This window comes from Meleagris gallopavo, chromosome 1 (assembly GCF_000146605.3).
Source record: "Meleagris gallopavo isolate NT-WF06-2002-E0010 breed Aviagen turkey brand Nicholas breeding stock chromosome 1, Turkey_5.1, whole genome shotgun sequence".
NCBI lineage: Eukaryota > Metazoa > Chordata > Aves > Galliformes > Phasianidae > Meleagris > Meleagris gallopavo.
In genome coordinates this window covers 46,927,202-46,948,416 of record NC_015011.2, presented here as the reverse complement: position 1 = coordinate 46,948,416, position 21,215 = coordinate 46,927,202, and the positions used below count along the sequence as shown (strand labels likewise).

General features: G+C 43.9%; 1 protein-coding gene across 3 annotated transcripts in view; it reads left to right on the top strand.

Moving 5' to 3' along the window:
• The window catches only part of GRIN2B (glutamate ionotropic receptor NMDA type subunit 2B), a 203,443-nt gene that overhangs the window by 17,238 nt on the left and 164,990 nt on the right, over nt 1–21,215 (top strand). For all 3 annotated transcript variants that reach the window (XM_003202222.3, XM_019614309.1, XM_019614304.1), the window contains exon 2: nt 17,948–18,376. In XM_003202222.3, the coding sequence (XP_003202270.2) occupies nt 17,966–18,376 (411 nt within the window). In that variant the 5' untranslated portion in view covers nt 17,948–17,965. The remainder of the gene's footprint in view (nt 1–17,947; nt 18,377–21,215) is intronic.

The following is a 21,215-nucleotide window of genomic DNA, read 5'->3' as shown; positions in this document are numbered from 1 at the left end:
TGCCCTTTTGTTGTAAACTTTTTTTGAGGTATGAATTAGCTTAATTGTTTTTTATTTTTAGTCCTTGTGCAGTATTATATCTTCTTATTTTGACAAGCCCAGGAAAATATCAAGAAGCAAGAGCTGTTCTCATGGTTTCTTATCAAGTTGTATCCAAGACATCCTGCACATTTTCTCAGAGATGGTCCATTTTCAGAGATCAGGAGGATATCACACACCTGGAAACATTAATTTCATGAACTGCTTTTAAGAGCAGTATGGCATCTCTGGGGGGAATGAAGAGGTGAGGATGAGAAGAAGAGCTGTGCATCTGCATGTCCTCTCAGCTTGTGGCTCCAGTTTTTCTGGGTAAAGAGCTCCGTAAGCCTGATGTAAAGAACATCACAAACTTATTTTTTTTGTGATACCCAGTTGGAGGGCTGTTTGTAAAATAAATGTTTCAGCTCCATGTGTGACAGCAACTGTGTGCCAATGACACCGCTAGTTCCTGGGCAATTTTAAGGAATTCAAAGAGTCACAGGATCAAGGAAACAGATTTTTGTTGTAAACTCAGAAGAACTCCTTTTTAAGGCAAAAACTGAAATGCTGCAAGCAGGTGGGGTCATGCTGCCTTGCAGAGAAGACTAAGCTTGTGGTGTGAATAGAAGACGGGTCAGAGCAATCCCATGTTTGACTTTTCCCTGGATTATTCACGGCTCTTACTCAGTTAATAAACAGCTATGGTTATTAAATGCATTTCTTTTTCCTGTCCCAGCAGTTGCTTCCTAAAGTAGTTCAATGGCCTGGCAGTTTTGTGCAAAATGGCCACTGTTGCTGCTGGCTGTAGACAGCCTGTCAGGGTATCGAGTGGTGTGGCTGCAATGCAGATGCCTCTCCTCACACCCCTTCAGCTTCAGGCAGCAGCGTTTGGTGAGCAGTGCAAGTTGGGGGTGGCTGTGCCTAAAGCCATGGCATCAGGGTTTGTCAAAGCCCAAGTCACCCAGTGCATGCTCATCTGTGGGTTGGGGCAATGGGTGTGCGCAACACGACTGTGTTCTGCGGTGTTCTTTCTTTTGTGTTGGAGAGGTCTGTGGGACTTTGGAGCTGATGATGCCGTAAGTACGTACATCTTACTTGGTCTTGACTTTCAGAACTCTACCCTTGGCATTCTTCACTGATTTTGCACTTAGTAAAAGAAATAAAGAACAAAAAGGCACTTCACAAAGCATATTCTGAAGAAATCAGCTCCTTGAACAGCTGTGACAGAGACAGAGTATCAACGAGAAGTACAGACAGGGAACTATGATGAGGGATTTGTGCTGGTGAATACTACTCTGTGATGAGTCCCCGGTCCTGCAAGCTCTAAGCCTGGGGAAATTAGTACCAGTGCTGTTACTTCCAAAATCCTGGACTCCTCAGACTCAGCAGCCAGTGTTAAATCTGCAGATATCCTGCATGATATGGGATTCTGGATACAGTTGCATTTCGTTGTCCTCTGTGAAACAAGTGTACAGTATATTGTTTTTCCCTGCATTTTTGTAATGAATTTTCATGTTTTCAACTATCTATAGGTATATCTATTATGTTTTGGAAGGAAGCTACTGGTTTTGCATAGTTCATGACTTATCAATGCCAATGCAATGTTTGCCCTTGTAGGGTCTTTACAAAGCACTACACCTGTGTTGCTGGTGTGCTGGGTGATGGTGGGGGATGTGGTTTGGGTATATCTATATATAATCTACTTTGTAAGCTTTACTTTGTACTGTAAAGCTTAAAATGTTACACTATATTTAAAAAGTGAAAAATTTCATTCTAGGAATGAGCCTGTATAGGATAGCAGAGCTACTGCCAATGCAGCCACTGTGGAGGCTGTGTGAGCAGGAGCTGCATTGGCTGAGCAAAAGCATACACATATATGCCCCTGCTAGCAGTGGCTGTCCCCTTGATGTACTGCATTATGTGCTAATGAGGCTTCCTGCCCCAAAAGTCTCCCTACCTGCATGCGCTCCACCAGCTTTGCTGGCATTAGGTGGCACGAATGTAGGACGTTCTGACCTGCTTCCTGCCTGACAGACGGCAGAAGCTGATTGCTGGAGGCAACTATTAGTTTACTCCAGATTGGCTTCAGGGATTATATGTGGAGAATTGCAGGCCATTAGAGCTGCAGCGTCAGTGTGACCATGCTGCTCTGGGACTTTACAGTGCAAGAGAGGCATGAACTGCCTTGTGTGAGATCTCTGAGCAACATCTTGTCATTGCTGAGGAACACACTCATTACACCCACCTTCCATGTGTCTCTAAGCTTGCGGCGGAACCCAAGTACATAAACTGTATCATTCCGGTACCCCCTTTCTGCTCCTTTTTAATATCTGTCAACAATTTCTTTCCTGCGTGGTTCTGCAGGTTGGGAAGGCTGATGGCAGCCAAGGTGAATCACTCACCACATGTTGATGTATTTGCCTTACCTGTTGCTCCATAGAAGCCTGCAATCCTGATGCTGAAGCTTTAGCGGCTCCCTGCCAATCAGATTAAATATTTAGTAGCAATAGGTTCTGGGCATCACATTCCTGACAGTGTGTTTTCATGCATCATTTGCTGTAAACGTTGGGAGATTTTTAGCTACAGCTTGCAAAGCAACTGCCTCTCTGCTATATCTCCTATCTTTATCTCCTATTTTCACTGTCCTTCTGACTTTTCACCTTTACTCTTAGCTCTGCTTTCTCTGTCCTGCTTTCTCCTCCCCCTTGGCTTTTTCTCTTTTTGATCCCTGAGGCCATGGGAACAGCAGCTGGCATGGGTGTCAGCGTGTGGTAGAGGAGAGGAGGCACCAATGGCATTCCCACTTCCCCAGAAAAGTTCCTGTGACCAGAACAGACTGATTGTCTCTTTTGGGCAGTGGGCACCCTTGAACAAGGTGAGCACCCTGAGGACAAGGAAAAGAAAATCCTCTCTTTCATTCCCCTTTCCGTTGTGCAGCAGCTCTTCATGTATCAGCTGGTTTGGTGCCATTACTGTTGGATCACCTCTTTCCTTTCAGTCCAATTCTAGATAAATCATTATCAGGAGAAGAGGCAGTGGACTCGGTCATTCAATGATGCTCATCCATCCCCACAGGGTTGCCTTTTTTCACTATCTGTGGTCTTGCAGCAGATGTCTGTGTCAGCTGTGATGATGTACCTGGAAGATACCCTTGACAGATCAGGACTATCAAGAACAGAAATCCAATCAAGTTGTGTAGAGGAAGAAAAAAACAAGGATACCGCTAGTTGAGATTTCTATATGTGATTGTATTTTCCATACTGGCACAGTGGTGTCTGCTGGAACTCAGAAAGCAATACAGAAGATGCAGGGATCTTCCACTGATTCCTACAGTATGGTGGACAGCCAAAGGTTTCATGTGGACAAAGTACAGTTGCCTGTCAGTCATCTGAATTTTTAGGCATGGTGCCTAATGTGGTGACCCTTTACAGAGCTGTTTGAAACCAGGATGAACACCAGTGCTAGCAGTGGTTCTGAGCTGATACTGGGATGGAAAGGGTAGTCTCCTGGGCTAGTGATATCCATAGGCTTGTGCTCTGCATATCTTATGTTGCAGAGCCCCCTTAAGAGCTTGGTCTCCTACTTTCACCCATTGCTTGAAGTGTTCTAACGCTATTCATATGGTTTGACTCATTATCCTACTTCCTTTGCTGGTATGTGCTATTCTTTTTTTTTTTTCTATTCTTGTTACAAAACATTCTCCCTGCCTGAATGTGTCTTTGTAGCCCCAGGGTTGCTGGTGCACCCAGCAGCCTGGCAGAGAAGGCCTGTGATTCTCACTGCCTGTGTGACTGCTCCTCCACACCCATGCTTCCTCACTGCTGGTACCCAGTGCTGATGACTCCAGAGGCCCTGTGTAGCCAGTCCAGGAGACTTCTATGAGTGCTAGTGACGAGTTTTCTGTGAGTGTTTCTCTTCCTGTTGTAACAAATTTCCAGCTATCTGGTGAAGCATCATCCTCTTTGTATTTCTGTTGGTGTGGGATGGATGCTCTGTTTGTATCAACATTCCTGTTGCAGCAGGTGACCCTTTAGGTTGAAGGGAGAGGAGAGTGGGCCCATCAGGTCAGAGTGGCTATGGAAAGATTCCTCTTTATTGCTCTGCTGTGATAGTCACTAAACCTTATGAACTGGAATGGGGTATGGCAGGCCTGATGATCTGAAGCAGATACTGGGGCATTTGGGAATCTGCTTCAGCAAAAGAAGAGTGAAAGACACCTGTGACTTCTGCGAAGCACAATAACTATGGGCAAAACAGCCTGCTTCATTTCTTGTTTTCTTTTTTCCTTTTTTTCCTCATTGCTCTGGACCTCTCCACACCATTCCTGTGCATCTGATGGCTTATTTCCCTGCAGATGTTATCTTGGCAGTAACTCAGGTCTGGGCACCTCCCTTGGGGACCCTGTGCACTGCCTGAGTGCTTTTCTTTCCTTAATGGCAGGCCACCTGATTTTTTTTATTTACTTTTTTAATATGTATATATACTTTTAGCCTATTACTTTTCATAAATAAATAATATTTTAAGCAGTGAATGAAGCTTTAAGGTAGGTGGATCTGGAGAGGACAGTCCCTTAGCCACATGTCAGACCAGCCTGGGTAAATGGATTGGCTGGTGGGGCTGCACAGCTAATCACCAGCTCAACTCAGCTCCAGGGCCAGGAGATCAGCCATGGTTTGGTAGTACATCCTGTGACCCTTTTAGTTAGGAAAGGAGTCATGTGCATATTGCTTTTAGTCTTGTTGAAGTATTCCCAGCCTCTGATGGGTTGGTAACAGGACTGTGCTAGTGTGGGAAGGGATATAAGATCCTGGGAGGTTTTTAGACTCAGAAGATAAGTACAAACCAGAGGAAAGGGATCTGAGAGCGCTCCAGGGCATTACAGCCAGGTGATAATGCATATTGGCTTGTTTGTTCCAGCTTTTCTCTCTCTGTCTCAGTCTCTCTCCCTCCCAAGACAAAGATGCAGGGAGTGACTGATCCCTTTCATGTTACCCAGTGCCTCAGAAAGGTGTTAAAACCCATGAAAAACGTGTTTTGAACATTTCCAGATCAGATTGCAGGGACTTTACATTCCCTTTTGGCACAGAGGTACATAGAAACAGGTACATGCAAAAGACTCTATGGATTTTAGTATACTTGGGCATCCTTATATTTATAACTCCATACAGCTTCATGGGGAAAAACACCTCCTGGTTTTGAAAAGAGCTCCTCTCAGTGTCTTCCTAATGGGACACCAAAGCAGGAACTGTCAGAAAGGCATTGCATCCAAGGGCAGATGATGCTGTGTCTCCAGGCTTCCTGGTATAAGGACAGGCTTTCTGTCTAGGAGGGAATCAGAGTCTACAGGACTACCTGGGTGTATAATATGAGCCAAGTGACTCTGCTCTGATACCTTCCCCAGATCTGTTAAACCCAGGGTCTGAGGATCTCCACTTCTGAGATGCACTGCTAGGAGATCTTGTACTGTGAGATTCTGTAAGTGAATTAATACCAAGCTGTTTCCATAGATTTTTTTTCTGCAGACCCACGGGCAGATAACTTGATAAAACAGGGGATTTTCAGGTCTCGATTAAAATTGCCAGAAGGATGGCACCTGCTGCTCCAAAGTGCCAGACCTCCAGCCTAGATCCCAGAGGCTGGCTGCCCACGGTAGCTCTGCCTCTCTCACCACAGCTCAGTATTGCTCTTGCTCTTGGCCAAAAAGCTGCTTTGGTGAAAATGTACCGGGAGCTGAGATATTTTCACGAGAAATAGGCTTAACAAACTGGCATTTGGTGACGATGTGTTGTTTTGTCAGAAACTACTGTTCAGCGGTATCTTGGAGTTTGACTTACTATGGCAAAGTTGATTTTGAATATCAGGGATTTTGCTTGGAAACCATGACTATTTGTGGTATTACAGTGATTCTTTCTCTCTGCTGCTAGCTAAGCTAGGATTTATTGTCCTGAAGATCTTGGACAGACAGGCTTTAATACACTCTCTTGGAATCCTGTGGGTAATGTTGGATATGATCTCACAAGAAGACATTACTGCCTTTGGGGAAGTGTAGTGGAAAGCAATAATCTCAACTCCTGGAGTTCTATCACTTGAGAGCTGGAAATACTTTAAATACAATAAATAATTAAACCTTCTAGCTCTGTGAAACAGAGAAGGTGCATCTCATCTTTCTGATGAGGAGAATAAGGCAAAGAGTGAAGAACAAAAACAACAGTGTTTACACTTTCAAAAATACTTATTGATTTTTTTTGAATGATGGTGTAAAGGATTAGAACAAGGCTTCACTACTTGTGGTTCATTCTCTCCATGCTTTTGTGATTTAAAAGCAGATACCTAATAGTATGAATGCAAATAAACTGAGGTGCCATTGGTGGATCAAAAAATGTAACAGTGCTTGAAGTGAAGAATAGAATGACTGTGGGAGCCATGGAGGACAAAATATGGAGTAGAGGTAAGTGATGAATGCAGAAAGCTGAATAGGATGGTAGGTTAGGACATATTGTAGACTGAAGAAAGTTTGTGGGGGTATTGGAATTATGTATTTTCTATTACGTTGAGCCCCTTTATGCTGTTTCAGAAGTATGAACTGATTGTAAAGCTTAAGAAACCCATAGCTATACTCATTCCATGGGATTAATTTTTCTTTATTGATAGTATGTTCTTTACTGTGATCATTATTTAGTTTTGGTGATTGTTCCTTCCTGATCTCTCTACCAAATATTCTTTTTTTATGTGCTGCAAATGTATATTATAGTAACATTCGTGTAGAAGGATGTGGCCCAAGGGAGTGGGGCTGCACCCTGAGGAAGCCAGCAGTGGAGCTGGGCTGGGAGGAGGCACGTGCTGATATGTCCTTGTATGTATCATGGGGGAAATGAACTGCTAGGTGTGCTACTGGGAAAAGTGGCTTAAGCAGCCAGCATGAACAAATTTGACGGGCTGGAGAAAAGAGAAAGTGGAGAAATCTGGATGGGGGGGGGGAGGGGGGAAGTGCATGGAAATGGCATTCAGCACAGCCAAATCTAATCTTTGCTTGTACTGGATTAGAGCTTCCATCCTTATTCCTGCAGCATCAACAGCCAGTGACTAGACATTGTCCATATGTGGCTTTGCCTGTATGTTTCTATCACTACAACTCCATAGATATGATGGACTGCTGAGAAGAGGGAGAGGTCAGCTGATGCTGGGTTGGGTCTCTCCAGCTGGGAAAGCTTTCTGGATGCTACTGACTGAAGGTCTTGGTGAGATAAATCGGCCCTGACCTGTCATAGAATTGCAGGCAGTGCATGGTCTGGTGCGCAGCACTAACATAGTGTGAAAACATATTGTATCCAGCAGCTTCATGGCTGGTGCCTTACTGGTCTTTGAACTGAGGGAATGAAATACTAGGAAAGGGGGAAGTTTGAGGTGGCGAGGGTAAAAGAGGGAAAGAAAGAAACAAGGAAGGGAAAATAAAAATGAAGCTACAAAAGGAATTCCTAATTTGCAGTCATCAATTCCTCCTACATCCTGACTTTATATTTATTGTAAGGATCAAGTTTTTCTAAGGGGATGAGTGATTTTTATGATATTGCTGGGGTGAGAGTATACAACTCCAGGCATCTTGAATTACACTCTTTTTAGATGTCACATAGGGGGTTTCCTTGTTACTCCTCCTAGGTAGATAATAATAACAGAAAAATCCTTTGCTGAAGATCATAGCTAGGAAAAGGAAAGACCTGATTTTCACAGAATCATAGAATGGTTTGGATTGGAAGAGACATTAGGGATCATCCAGTTCCAACCCTCTGCTATGGATAGAACTGCCATCCACCAGATCAGTCTGCCAAGGGCCCCATTGAACCTGGGCTTGAATGCCTCCAACGATGGGGCACCCACTGCTTCTCTGGGCAGCCTGTGCCAGTGCCGCACTGCTTTCTTAGTAAAGAATGTCTAACATCTAAATTAAATCTCCCCTCATTTAGTTTAAAATCATTCCCCTTTGCCTTATCACTGTCTACCCTTGTAAAAAAGTCAGTCCCCCTCCTGTTTATAAGCTCCCTCCAAGTACTGGAAGTCCATAATGAGGTCTCACTGGAGCCTCTTCCAAGCTAAACAAGCTCAACTCCCTCAGCATTTCTTTATAAGGGTGCTGCAGCCCTCTGATCATCTTTGTGGCACTCCTCTGGACCTATTTCAGTAGCTCCATGGATGCAGTACTCCAGATGAAACCTCACAAGGGCAGAGTAGAGGAGGACAATCACCTCCCTTGCCCTGCTGGTGACCACTCTTTTGGTGCAACCTAAGATGCAGTTGGCCTTCTAGGCTGCAAGAGCACTTTGCTGGCTCATGTCCAGCTTGTCATCTACCAGAACCCCATGTCTTCTCCACCGGGCTGCCCTCAATTAGTTCTTATCCCAGTTTGTGCATGTATCTGGGATTGCTGCAACCCAAGTGCAACACCATGCGTTTGATCTTATTGAATCTCATTAGATTCCAGTGGGTTTGCTTTTCAAATCTGTCCAACTCCCTTTGAATGGCATCCTTTCTTTCTGTTGTATTGATTGCACCACTCATCTGTAAACTTGCTGGGGGTGCACTCAATCCCACTATCCAGGTCATTTATAAAGTTGTTGAAGAGTACCAGTCCCAAAACAGACCCTTATGAGGTACTGCTCATCACTGGCTTCCACCTGTACATTAAGCCTGTTTTGCCACAGGACAGGCAATCATAAGGAAGGAAACTTAAGAACAGGGTTGTCTGGGTGTAGTAACCCATCCTGACCAGAGACAGCTCTCAACTCCTTTTGACTCAGATTGCTGTGGTCTGTCTTTTCACTTATGCTAAAACCACCCCTTAGTCCCTCTCATCTTTTGATTTATTCCCCTACTCTTTTAATAAGCACTGTTGGCCTTCTTACGGGGTCGCATGGTGACAAACCTCAGCTCCCAAAACGCTGTATATCAGTAGCCATATCAAGAGACCGTGAAGCTCCTGAGGGATAGTGGCAGTTTGCAGGATGTAGCCCATCAAGATCTGTAGTGCTGCAACATTGACTTGGTCCACTTAGCAGCTTCTTTGCCCCACTCAAATCTTGGTATTTGGACACTGAGCCTTCTTATCTGCTGTTTTGGTTTTCGTTTGTTTGTTACACCTTTATGAGAACCTGATCAGGTCTCATGAACTCTGGCACTCTGGTTAGGACTGGTTAAGATTTGATACAGAGGTGCTACAAGCAGCAGAGGCAGTACAGTTTCCTAGCTTGCTTTTGCTGCATGGTCTTCAAGGCTGAAACATGCACCCATAAAGATCTTTCTGAGGAGATAGGCTTGTTTGTTTTGAAGATTTGAAGATACAGACTGGAAGGAGCAGTCCTTGAGAGCAGCCCTGCAGAGGAGGACCTGGGAGTCCTGATGGATGAAAAACTTAACATGAGCCAGCAGTGTGCTGTTGCAGCTTGGAAAGCAAATGGTTATCCTGGGCTCCATCAGAAGAGGGGTGGCCAGCAAGGATAGGGAGGTGATTGTCCCTCTCTACTCTGCTCTTGTGAGGCCTCAGCTGGAGTACTGTGTCCAGGTCTGGAGCCCTCAGTATAAGAAAGACAGGGAGCTGTTGGAGAGGATCCAGAGGAGAGCCACAAAGATGATCAGGGGGCTGGAGCACCTCCCCTATGAAGACAGGCTGAGGGAGCTGGACTTTTTCAGTCTGGAGAAAAGGAAGGCTGCGGGGTAACCTCATTGCAGCATTTCAGTACCTAAAGGGAGCCTACAAACAGGAGGGGAGTCAACTCTTTGAAAAGGTGGATAACAGCAGGACAAGGGGAAATGGTTTTAAGTTGAAGGAGGGAAGATTTAGGTTGGATGTCAGGAGGAAGTTCTTTACAGAGAGAGTGGTGAGGTGCTGGAACAGGCTGCCCAGAGAAGTTGTGGATGCCCTGTCCCTGGAGGTGTTCAAGGCCAGATTGGATGGGGCCCTGGGCAGCCTGGTCTAGCATTAAATGGGGAGGTTGGTGGCCCTGCAGGTGGCAGGGGGGTTGGAGATTCGTGATTCTCGAGGTCCCTTCCAACCCTGGCTGTTCTATGTTTCTGTGATTCTGTGATTTACTCAGTGTTGTACATTGTATCTGAGGAGATTGGCAACAAACCGGAGGGGCATATCCGAAGTGCAGTTGCAATTAAAGCCTGTCACGGTCTGGTTCAAAAGCTTTTCTTGGGATTCTCAGTGTTGCAGAAGGAATCCCTTAATTTGCCTAAAGAAAGAGTCATATATTCTTTCTTATGGTGTGTTATGGTGTATTGGAAAAAACCTTTGTTATTTGGCTTTTACAGTGTTTACATGTGGCATCCAAAGAACTCAAAGTCCTACATCAAGAGATAGTCTTGAGTAGCCTATGGGATTTCTGCGCTGGCATTGTGTTTGGCAGCCGCCTGCCTGGTTTCTGCTTTCCCTTCAAACAGTTGATTCAGGGATTGAATAAGGGAAGTTCTTTACTGTGAGAGTGGTGAGGTGCTGGAACGGGGTGCCCAGAGACATTGTGGATGTCCTGTCAGGGTACTGAGTGCAGTATATGAGCGTATATGGAATGGGAAAGTCCTTCAATCCTAGGAAATAAAAAATAATACTTCTCTTTTTTATGATTTTTTCCAACTTTTAAAAATTCAATGTCATAATCTGCTAAGTACATAAAATGAAGAGTTGATCAAGGTTGAGTAGAAAGCTTCAAATTAATACAGCAAATAATCAGAAGTGCAGAGGATGTGCTTTTCCAAACCATCTAACTAAAGTTAAAGGTGTTTTTTATGGATGCTAATGGATTGGAGGTATTTAAATCCCAGGTTTCAGAAATCTGTCTTTGATGTAATCAGGTTATTAATGAGCTGCTGAATTCTGCTTGGAAGTGAAAAGTGGAAGACGAGAATTAAAGAAGGAAGGCAGGGATTTTTAGCATGGATTACCAAGCTGTTCCAGTTTGATTTATCTGGCAAAAGTGGTGGTGTTCTGGGTGCAGAATTCTGCTGCCTGTTTAAACCTGACTTCCCTTAGTCCTGCTCTCTAGGAAGCAAAGCTACTTTCAACCACTCTGAAATCCTTTTGGAGAGGCAGTGTGCACAGAGATGTTTCCCATGCTTTGGATGATTTGCTCTGAGCCTGACACAGGGGATGTTCAAAAGTGGGATACCACACATGATGAAAAGACCTTGAAAGCTTTGAAAACCTTGTTTGAAATGGAGTGTGTGCAGAGTGGCAGCTGCGGTAGCTGACCCCTCCAGATGGTGGGATCTCGTCCCTCTAAACTTATCCAAACAGGGTGCTAGGGGTGAGATACTGCCCTGGGAACAGTGGCTTCAGTCTGGCTCCATAGCCAGGCTCACAGAGAGCAATGGCTGTGCCAAGCCTCTGTGCCCTGGCATTTAGAAGTTGGCACTGCACAATGCCAGACTGACCTGCTGTCTCGCTTAATGGCTTTTGTATGTCACACTGACTCCCACCGTTCTGCACGTGTGTGCCAGCCTGGGGAAGCAGGTCAGTCTCACTCCTGCTCTCCCTGCTCTGATGCTGCCTTCCTCCTTTGCTCATCCTGCTGAGGGCCCAAGGGGGCTCAGTTTAGGAGTAGGGATGAACAGAGCTGAAATTCTGCTGCAGAGAAAAGTCCCCAGGGGTGATCAGATAACCTTTTTACAAGCGTTTTCAGGGTGGAAATGGTGAGTTGAGAGAGTGAAATTCTTTAGGCTGAATGAAGGAGATATTATTGAAGTAACAGGATAGCTGAGCAAAGGGAAAATTTAAGCTGAGTTTAGAGAAATGTTTCTGAATGTGAGCCTTGGAGGCATCTCCTAGCAGTGGTAATCCTATTGTTTGAGTTGTTTCAGAGCAGGTAGTGCGATAAAGCAGATGCTGCAGAACCCTGAAATGACTGGGAGAAGGGCAGTTAAGCAGAGGATTTTCGTGTGTAATTTCTATGAATCACTTGGTACTGGACTCAATAGAAGCTTGGAGGCTGTGGCTGTACCAGCTGTCCCCATGGTACGTAAAATACGTGGGTGGAAGTAAGTGGGAGGGATGCTAGGAACTTACCTTTGGATAAGCCTACAGTAATGAGATACAGTTCTTCATCTGTTGGGAATGATTTGGGTCTAATTGATGATCAAAGTGTTCTTTGTACCTCCTTAAGTGTAGAGAGAGAACTGCTCCTTTGTGTGGGATAGAAAAAAAGGGGAAGTGCTTGATTGGACCTTATCATTGGATAGACCTCTTGAGCAGGCAGAAGCAAATCTAGCCTTTAGAGATGGGGAGGAATAAGTATGTAATATATGAGATGAATCTGATAGTGCCCAGTCTAGTGTGGAGTCTTTGCTTATGTTAATAAAGGAAAACAGGTGAAAAGACAATAAATTGAGTAGAACTGAAAGAACTGAACTTACACACCTATTTCCACCCATGGAAGAAAAGCTATCAGTGAAGTAATGAGAGCACAAAAAAAGTTAATTTGAGAGAAAAGAAGATTCTTTTAAAAATTTATTTATAAAGGTTAGATGAAAATGCATCTATATGGGGCAGCACAGAAATAAATAATACTTGCTGGAGAGGGAAGAGCTGTGAAAAGCAGCAAGGAGACCTGTCCAAATAGCCTTGGAGAAATGTTTCTGCCACTGTTAAAGAAAAGTTTGTGTGTCAGAATGAGAATAACTGATTTTTGAAGATGGCTTATAAAATATATTATTTATCATTGAGGATTACTGAAATGCACTGGGAGGAGCTCAATCAGAGTCACTACAATGAACCTTTTTGACACAGGTGCCGGATAGCCATCACTTTCATCACTGGGCATGGAACCTCTGATGTCTGTAGACTCTGCCATCTTCTTGCTCTGAATGTATGAATATTTTCCTGCAGTGTCATTCATACAGTTTATCAGTACCTGAAATGTACAGGTGCTTCCAGGACACATCCATCGTGCCCTACATCCATCCTCATCTTGGTCTCTGTTTACATAGTTCCAGGAATAACAGGGCCATGAGCCAGGAGAAGATTTATGAGCACTTATGTCATCTACCTGGTGAGCGGTAGTGTGGAGAACAGCAGCACAAGAGCTGTTAGTGTACAAATCAGCTGTGCTGGAGCTATGGTAGGAGAATGGTTAAAGCAGTGTTAGGAGGTGAGGGGTGCATCTGCAGAGGCAGACAATATACAGTGTGTCCTGAGTGGAGAGGTGGTGTTAACCATGAGAATGGAATGCTGTACGAAGTTGAAATTGGGTTGACAAAAGTCAGGGAGTTGGTGAAACTTAAATGTAAACTACAGTGCGATATTTAGTGACTTAACCCCCAGCTTTCAGGAGTAACAGTTTGTGGGATTTGAATCAACCCTGCCCCTTTCTTTGCATGGGTGTTCCCAGCTCCTGCAGCTTTATGTGTATGGCAGGTAGTAGAGAAAAACTTAAATATGCATCAGGCTTCTGCTTGTCTAGTGCAGTAACTTCCCTACAGCACTGCCAGTGCACTGTGCTGTTCCCTGGTGGTGTGTTGGATACCAGGCACAAAACATCTGCCAGCTTTCTGGAGTATTTCACAGCTGAGGTGGATTTCTTCCTATTTTCAACTGGGGCTGTAAACATGAGGGTTGATTTTTTTTTTTTTCTATTTTTCATTCATTGTCCAGATCTTACATCTCTACACTTTTCTGATGATGTTCAGCTCCTTGTCTCGGGTATCAACTTCATCCTAATTAGGAAAGCTGCCTTTAAGGCAGCTTTATATATGAGTCTGAAGCATTTCAGGACTTCCATTTCTTTTGCTGGGGGTGGGGTTTTCGGGCCCTGCAGATACCTTCGCAAGGGCCTGCTGCACATGGCTGCATCAGATGGAGGTACTGGCATGAGCACACAACAGAGCTGACCCCATCTTCTGCCTCAATGCTATGTCCCACCTAAAGATTGCCTCACTTTGCTCTATGTGGCGTAGCACTTTATTTACAGTTAGCTTGGTTGAATGCACAGTGACCTATTTGTGTACTTTCCCAGAAATATCTCTAAATGCTGAGCTGTATTTTGGCTGTGCAGCTAATAATTTTCTATTAATACTTATCTTAGATTTGATCCACATAAAATGCACTGTCAAATAAGGTTCTCAGGATATTTTTAAGTAGTCTAACCTTTTGGTCCTGGCCAAATTCCAACTGAGTAATTGCTGCCTGACTACCTACATGCATTTTCAATTGGAGAAGTTAGGTCTCCCTCCCTGTTTTAACAGTGATTGTGTAATATTGTTCTGCAGCATTAAGTAGATGCTGCATTCCTCTACAATGCTGGATATGTTTTATTGGTAAATAAAATAAGATTATAGAGTTATAATCATTTTACAGGCATGTTTATGTACTAAATATAGATATGTCTAGTAAAAGCACTTTGTCTAATATCCCTGTCATGCATTCTGTACCAGGGAGAAAGGGAGAATATAATAGTGTGGAATAATGTCTTTAAAAAGAAAAAAAAAAGAGAGAGAGACATTACTGGCTCAAATGGAGTTTGAGATTTACCAAAACATTTTGGAAAGGCAGAAGAGCCTTCCTGACACTGTTACCCTGCATCATTGATAAGGAAAAAACCTACTGATGTAAAATACTTTGTATTGAAACACCTTGATGCATTTTAAAAGTCACTCTTGGCTTATGAAATTAGAGTTGAGGATTATTAGAATTACTTGGAGCAACTAGAGACAAATTCTGTTTTAGAACTGCAGCTTTATCATGATCTTATGAGTTTCTCCTTGTGAATTTGCAAATACTCACTGGTGTAAGAGAAAACAATAACACTCACAAGGATGTCCCCACCCTACCTCTGGTGTTTCCTCAGTTGGGTGTCTCAAACTTTCCCATTTGGACACTGCAGAAGTAAACAGGTAAAACTTGCTGCTGTATACGAAACAACTTTTCACAATAGTTCTGAGATCACTTTAGTCTTACAATATCTGTGCAGGTGTACCTGTGCCCTTTACTAGCATTCATTCAAAAAGGGCTCATGGTGAGAAAGACTAGAGGAGGAAAGAGAGATAGAGATCGGAACAGGCATCCCAGCACCAACCCCTAACAGCCTGTACTTGCACAGTGTAACTCTGTGCTATGAACCTGCTCATGCCTTGTGGCAGTGTACTAGGTCTGAATGGTAGAGGCCAACCTTAGCTGAGGGTACCACCATCCTTGGTTTGGGTACGCTTTGTTGATGTACTCCTGCCTTATCACAACCCTGGGTCCTTCCTACCAGGGCACCAGGGTACCAGGAATAGATACCCGGTATTGCCTCAGGTGGGTGGTCTACGTGCCAGCAACCAGCGTCCGTGTTCCTGAAACACACTAACAGAGAAGTTATGTCTGAGTAAGAGATGGAGGGAGACTTGTCATGGGTGGTTGGATAGGCAAGGTTACTTAAGCATTGCTTTACCTGAGCCAGAATAGGGCTCATCGCTGAGGATCCAAAGTGGAGGGAGATGACATTTGGCTGTGGTGGCTCTATGACTTCTTCACATTAGTCTTTTCCTAGCCCTGGCAACTTTCTGTGTCACTGGACAAAGATTGAGCTTCTGGCACTTTGCAGGGAGCCCCATCATCATGTACTGAAGAGAAAATCTGTCTAGGGGTACATCCCATAAGCCAAACATTCAGTATGTTGGCACCTAAATGCTCTTCATGATCTGGGCCTTCTTCTGCCGTCTCTTGAAAGTAGTTGCTAGAGATTAATTGGCTTTGAAGCAGATGAAAAGAAGGGAACGGATTTCTTGGCCAACATTTTTCCCTATGGGAAAGATCTATGCTTGGGTGTGAAAGCAGGCAACTGTCATGTTTGCCTGCGTAGCTCCTGCATTGCTGCTCTCTGAGTTCTGTGTTGGAAGGCCCTGTAAAGTATTCCTGGTGGGAGAGGGTCTGGGAAAAACCTAGAGTCTGCTCCCTGCGTATCACAGCTAGCCATTACCTAACCAAGCGTAATAGATTGTGCGAGACTATGCAGAGATCGCAGGAGACATATTTTAAAGAGAGCAAATATAGCATTAAAGTGAGTGAGCAAGAAAGTGAGAGACAGAGAGCGTACAGAGTGCATTAAAGTTAATAAAGCATTGCAGGAGTGGGGACTGCATTTCACTGTGAAGGAATCTAATTTAGTGACTCGTAATTGGAGGATAACAGTCCTGCTGGAATGAAGTTAGCTGTTCATTTTGCCAAACTCTCGAAGTCCCTTGGTTCTTGTGAACATCTCTCAGAAAGCAGATCTGTCAGAGAGTTTAGAATCGATTGGTGCTTTGTACCCATGGTCGCTTTCAGTCTCCTAAGTGGATTTGGTTCCTCTGGTGCATATTTAGTATCTATTTTATTCTCCAGTTATTTATCCAGTAATAACAATGCAGGATATGGTCTCATTGCCATGCTAAGCAGAGAGAGAGCAGGTACTGAGCATCTGTGTTCTCCTGGGCAAGGCAGAGTGGAGTTGCATGAACCCTTTCGCTGGGACTGACTGGCATCACGCAGGCTGTTGGGTGGACTTCCAACTTCTCCAAAGTCTTGTTGGTATTGTCCCTGCTACTGCAACCTTCTGTCCATTTGATAGAGAGACACGTGACTGTGAAGGACATGAAAGAGTCTGATTTCTAGATTCCTGAAGGCTTAGAGGGTCAATGGTGTAGTACTGGTGTACTTACTCTAAGTGAGCCTGGCTGTTGAAAAACAGACTTCTGGGTGTGAACGTCTAAGGAAAAGTCTTCTCTAGTTTGAAATGCCTGAAATCTGCTTGGGACAGCAAAGTGGCCCAAGATAGGCAGGCTGAGCAGTGCCACTTCCCAAAGGGGTAATGAGTGGACAGGGAGGTCACTGCTCTGTTTTTGTCACCAGATCAGTAGGATTTTGGTAATACTTACTCCTTGTAAGTGCTGCGAGGATTAATTTGTTAGTGTTTGTTAAGTTCCTTTGAAATGAAAAGTGCTTGAAAATGTGAGGTACTATTAAATCAAGAGTGAATAAAGAGGTGGGAACAATCTTGCTCAGACAGGAGCTGGAGAGATGACTTCACCAGGCTGTCCCATTTCTACTATTATGATTATAAAATAAAGTGGATATATTCAAAGAAAAGACCACTGTAACTTTCTTGGTGCAATAGTGGAGAATAAGCTCTTTGAGTCTTTCTGCTTATTGGAAAAAAGTATTGTCATGAGGGTCTTGGAGGGAATGTCCTGTCCATACCTCACTGATTCATTTTTTAGCTATGACCATTTGGAAATTTTGCATTCCTGGCTTTTTAAAAACAAATGGACTTTGTGTAGGTGAAAGGCACAAGACTGACTGACTACTAAAGATATGAGTGGTGTGTGTCCCTTGGGTAAGAGGACTGTATGCAATGCATATGCAGAGTAACATCCACCCACATCCATCCAATGGTCTTGCCCATTTGTCTTTACTCTAGAGGTGCTGTGCTGATGCAGTAAAAGGCAGCCCTGTCTGTCTGGTCCTTTCAGCCTCTCTGCCTGTATATCCAGAAGAAGGCCGAACTGATCACAAACATTAATAATTCCTTTGTGTTAGGGCAAGCACTTAGACATGGGCTTGACATAAGCAATTAGTTTCACAAAGACAGCTGAACAGCTGTCAGTGGACAATTCTCCTCAATTCTCAAAATCAGTTTTGACTTGGGTCTCAGCATGACATGGGACCTAAGATAGATGACATGATCCCATCTTCTGCTGTCACTCTGAAGTGACTTCAAACTCTGGGGTAGAGACCAGAACTTAGTATGTTGCCATGAATGCAACAGAAGGACTGGGCGTTGGACAAGAAAGACTGGTGGGAGGACAGCTATTGGCTGAGGAAGATCGATGGATCTGCCTTGAATGCTGAGTGCATGATTGACTTGTCAATTAATCACTTTCCCTTTCTCTCACTTTCCCCCTTTTCTTTTATTTCTTTATTTCTCAGGGAGCGTAAGAGCTGAAGATGAGGCCCAGGGTGGAGTGCTACTCTCCGAGGTTTTGGCTGGTGCTGGCAGTCCTTGCAACAACAGGGAGCGGGACCCACGCGCAAAAAAGCCACCCAAGCATTGGCATTGCGGTCATCCTGGTGGGGACCTCAGACGAAGTGGCCATCAAAGATGCCCACGAGAAAGATGACTTCCACCACCTCTCAGTGGTGCCCCGGGTGGAGCTGGTGGCCATGAATGAAACTGATCCCAAGAGCATCATCACCCGCATCTGTGACCTCATGTCAGACCGGAAGATTCAAGGGGTGGTATTTGCTGATGACACAGACCAGGAAGCCATTGCCCAGATCCTGGACTTCATCTCTGCCCAGACCCTCACTCCCATCCTGGGCATCCATGGAGGCTCCTCTATGATCATGGCAGATAAGGTAAATTTGAACTTGCTTCGATTGTAGACTTGCAGATTGGAAGTTGAAATAGAGAGAACTATCTTGTTCTGTGATCCTCAGGTGGAGTCTCCTGGGGCCGAAGGGCTGAGGGATTAGAGAGACTCAGATTCAAAGAGAGATTAAAAGAGCTAACTGTGTAGCACTGCTGAGGAGAGCCTATTAATCATGTGGAATTATCTGCAACAGAGAAAAAGCAAGGAGGGGAAGGAGCAGATAGAAGAGAGCTGCAAAAGAATGAGCTCTTTTCTTCTTCCTTAAGAAGTGTAAAGACTTTGACAATTGTGATTTTTTTTTTTTTAAAAGGTTTTATTTTTACCAGTGTTTTACCTTAAAAATGCCAAGAATGCTAGCTTGTGTTTTCCCTGAAAAGAGCTGTAGGACGCTGTGGCATTTTCAGGGATGTTTAATACAGCTCTTACATCTTAATTGAAAAATAATTGAATCTTTAATAAAGCTACTGTCTCTCAGAAGTGTTAATCAGCTCCTGAAGTTAAATAGGTGCTAGCTTAAGTGAGTAACCAGTCTGAACTGGTCCAGCTAAGCCCTCTTGTTTCCACTGTGCTTCCATCATGTCGCTGACATTTCATTTTTCCCTGTCTCTAGCCAGTTTTCTTGGCAGTTACTGCACAAACAGGCCTTCCCACATCTGCGTTTGAATGCTGCAATATGCAGAGAGCACCAGCTTTGGCCAGCTGTTACCTGTGAGCTTAGGGGAGCATCCTTGGGTTGCAATCAGAACCAACAGAAATATCCTTCGTGGGAGGAGCAGGGTACCCCAGCATTTCATGCCGGAGTGTGCATTTGGCCAGCTAATGTGGCTGACAGTGACCCCAAAACTGCTGTGGACTGATGGGAGTATCCAAGAGAAGTGGGCTGCCTTTTTCCCTGCAGACTTGGTGTGACAGAGAGATGAGGGCAGCACCTTTATTGAGAAGAACGTCTTGACCGTGCTTTGTGCATCATACAGAAACAAACAGAGGCACAAGCAGTCTTTTCCTTTTGCAGTCACTCTTCAACGAATCTGAGACATTTAACTAGGCAGAATCAGGTCTAATTGAATAAAGGGGGAGACTTAAGCTGACCACTGGCAACATTTCCTCAGAAAGAGATTTAGTGGACTGCGAAATCCAGGCATTTTCTGTTTAATTTAATTTGTAAGTAAATAACCCAGGGCAGGTTATTTTAGGTGAGTAGATGGGAATAAATTAATTACGATATTTTTCTTGTTCTTTGACCAAATGTTCCGTTGCCAAAAGATATACATTTAATACACAGTGTTATTTTCTCAAATTAGTCTTTGAACTAAAGTAGTCATTTAATAAAGTAATCTACTTCTACTAAAGTAATCATTTAATAAAATAATTACAGGGGGTTTTTTGTTATTTTTTTTCCACTTGTTACAGAAGACATTCTGCCCCATTCTACCCACAGTGAGACTTTTCTTTCTTGGGAAGAGCTCATAGAATCATAGAATGCCTGGAGCTAGAATGGACCTGTAAGGATTATTGAGCCCACCCTCAAATCAGGGTCACCCAAAAATCACAGTTTGCATGAGAGCTTTGTCCAGATGCGCCTTGAACTTTACTGTGACCACTTTCGTGGGCAGCTGGGCAACAGTGCTGTATGAGGCTCTCCTGCCTCCTACATTGCACAGTTGTTAATATCTGTGTAAACCAGGTCTGGAGCAACAGTTAAATGCTGTGTTTCACATTTATGGTGGCGTTTTATCCCTTCTTCAAACAAGTATCAGTATTTTTGATACTAAACCTCCTATGAGCTAGGAAAAGATCTTTGCAATTTTGGACTTGGCAGACCAAATTTTGATTTCCAATTCCTATAGTGTAAATCCAGCACAGCTCCATCACTTGTGGTAGGATTAGATCAGATTTACTCCACCAAAATTCAAATAGAGACTTGGCCCATTGAACTCTGCAAAGATTTTTCTTTTTACCTCTCTCTCATCTCTCCTTGAGAAGGTGGCACCTCATGTGGCTGCCTTGTATACCCCACCAGCTCAGTTCTAAAGAGCCTCTTGGCAAGCAGGCAGCCCACAAAGAGCATGAAGGTGGAAGCATTATGAATGGAAATCTTGTTTTATCACGCTCCCTTTTTGTAGTTTGGCAGGCAGGAGAAGCAGGTTACATACAAAGATCTGGTTTCAGGAAAGGCCAAGATTTCTTTAAACATGAATTGAAAATGCTGACCTTTAGAGCTGCTGTTTCACAGGTGCATAATGTTTAATGGGTCGTATTTGTTTGATGAATTGAATTAAAACATGGTGGAGAGTAAATACATTGATATTCTACTAAAAATGCTGAAGTCAGACTGGTAAGTCCTTAATCTGTTTTCCAGAGAGGGCCTTGACAGAAGCATTGCTTTTTCTTATCCTTAGTCACGTAGTTTGCAAATGAGTTTTGTAGCTGGGGTTTGCTCCTGCAAGCACACGTTGCTTCTGTCAGCATCCTCCCAATGCCTGCAGCAGTCAGCTGTGATCGAACTTGCTCAGCATTTCATGGGTTCAAACCTGCACTTACAGTTTTGTTGCATTCCCTGTGCATTTACGATCAATATCGCCAGTGCAAACCTAAAGAACAGTGCAAACCATTGACACCTTAGTGTGACAGATAAGCCCTTCTTTTCTGGAAGTTGAAGCAAAAAACTCCATTGAACCACCTTCCCTGGAGGAATATGAGAAATTGTTACAGCTTCAGTGAGAGTCGATAACTCTGTCTGGGAGGAAATTTGGGTCCATGTGTGAAGAGAGCTTTGTAACGTACTGTGAAGCTGGTGAATTGAGACACAAAAGGGCAGGTGGAAA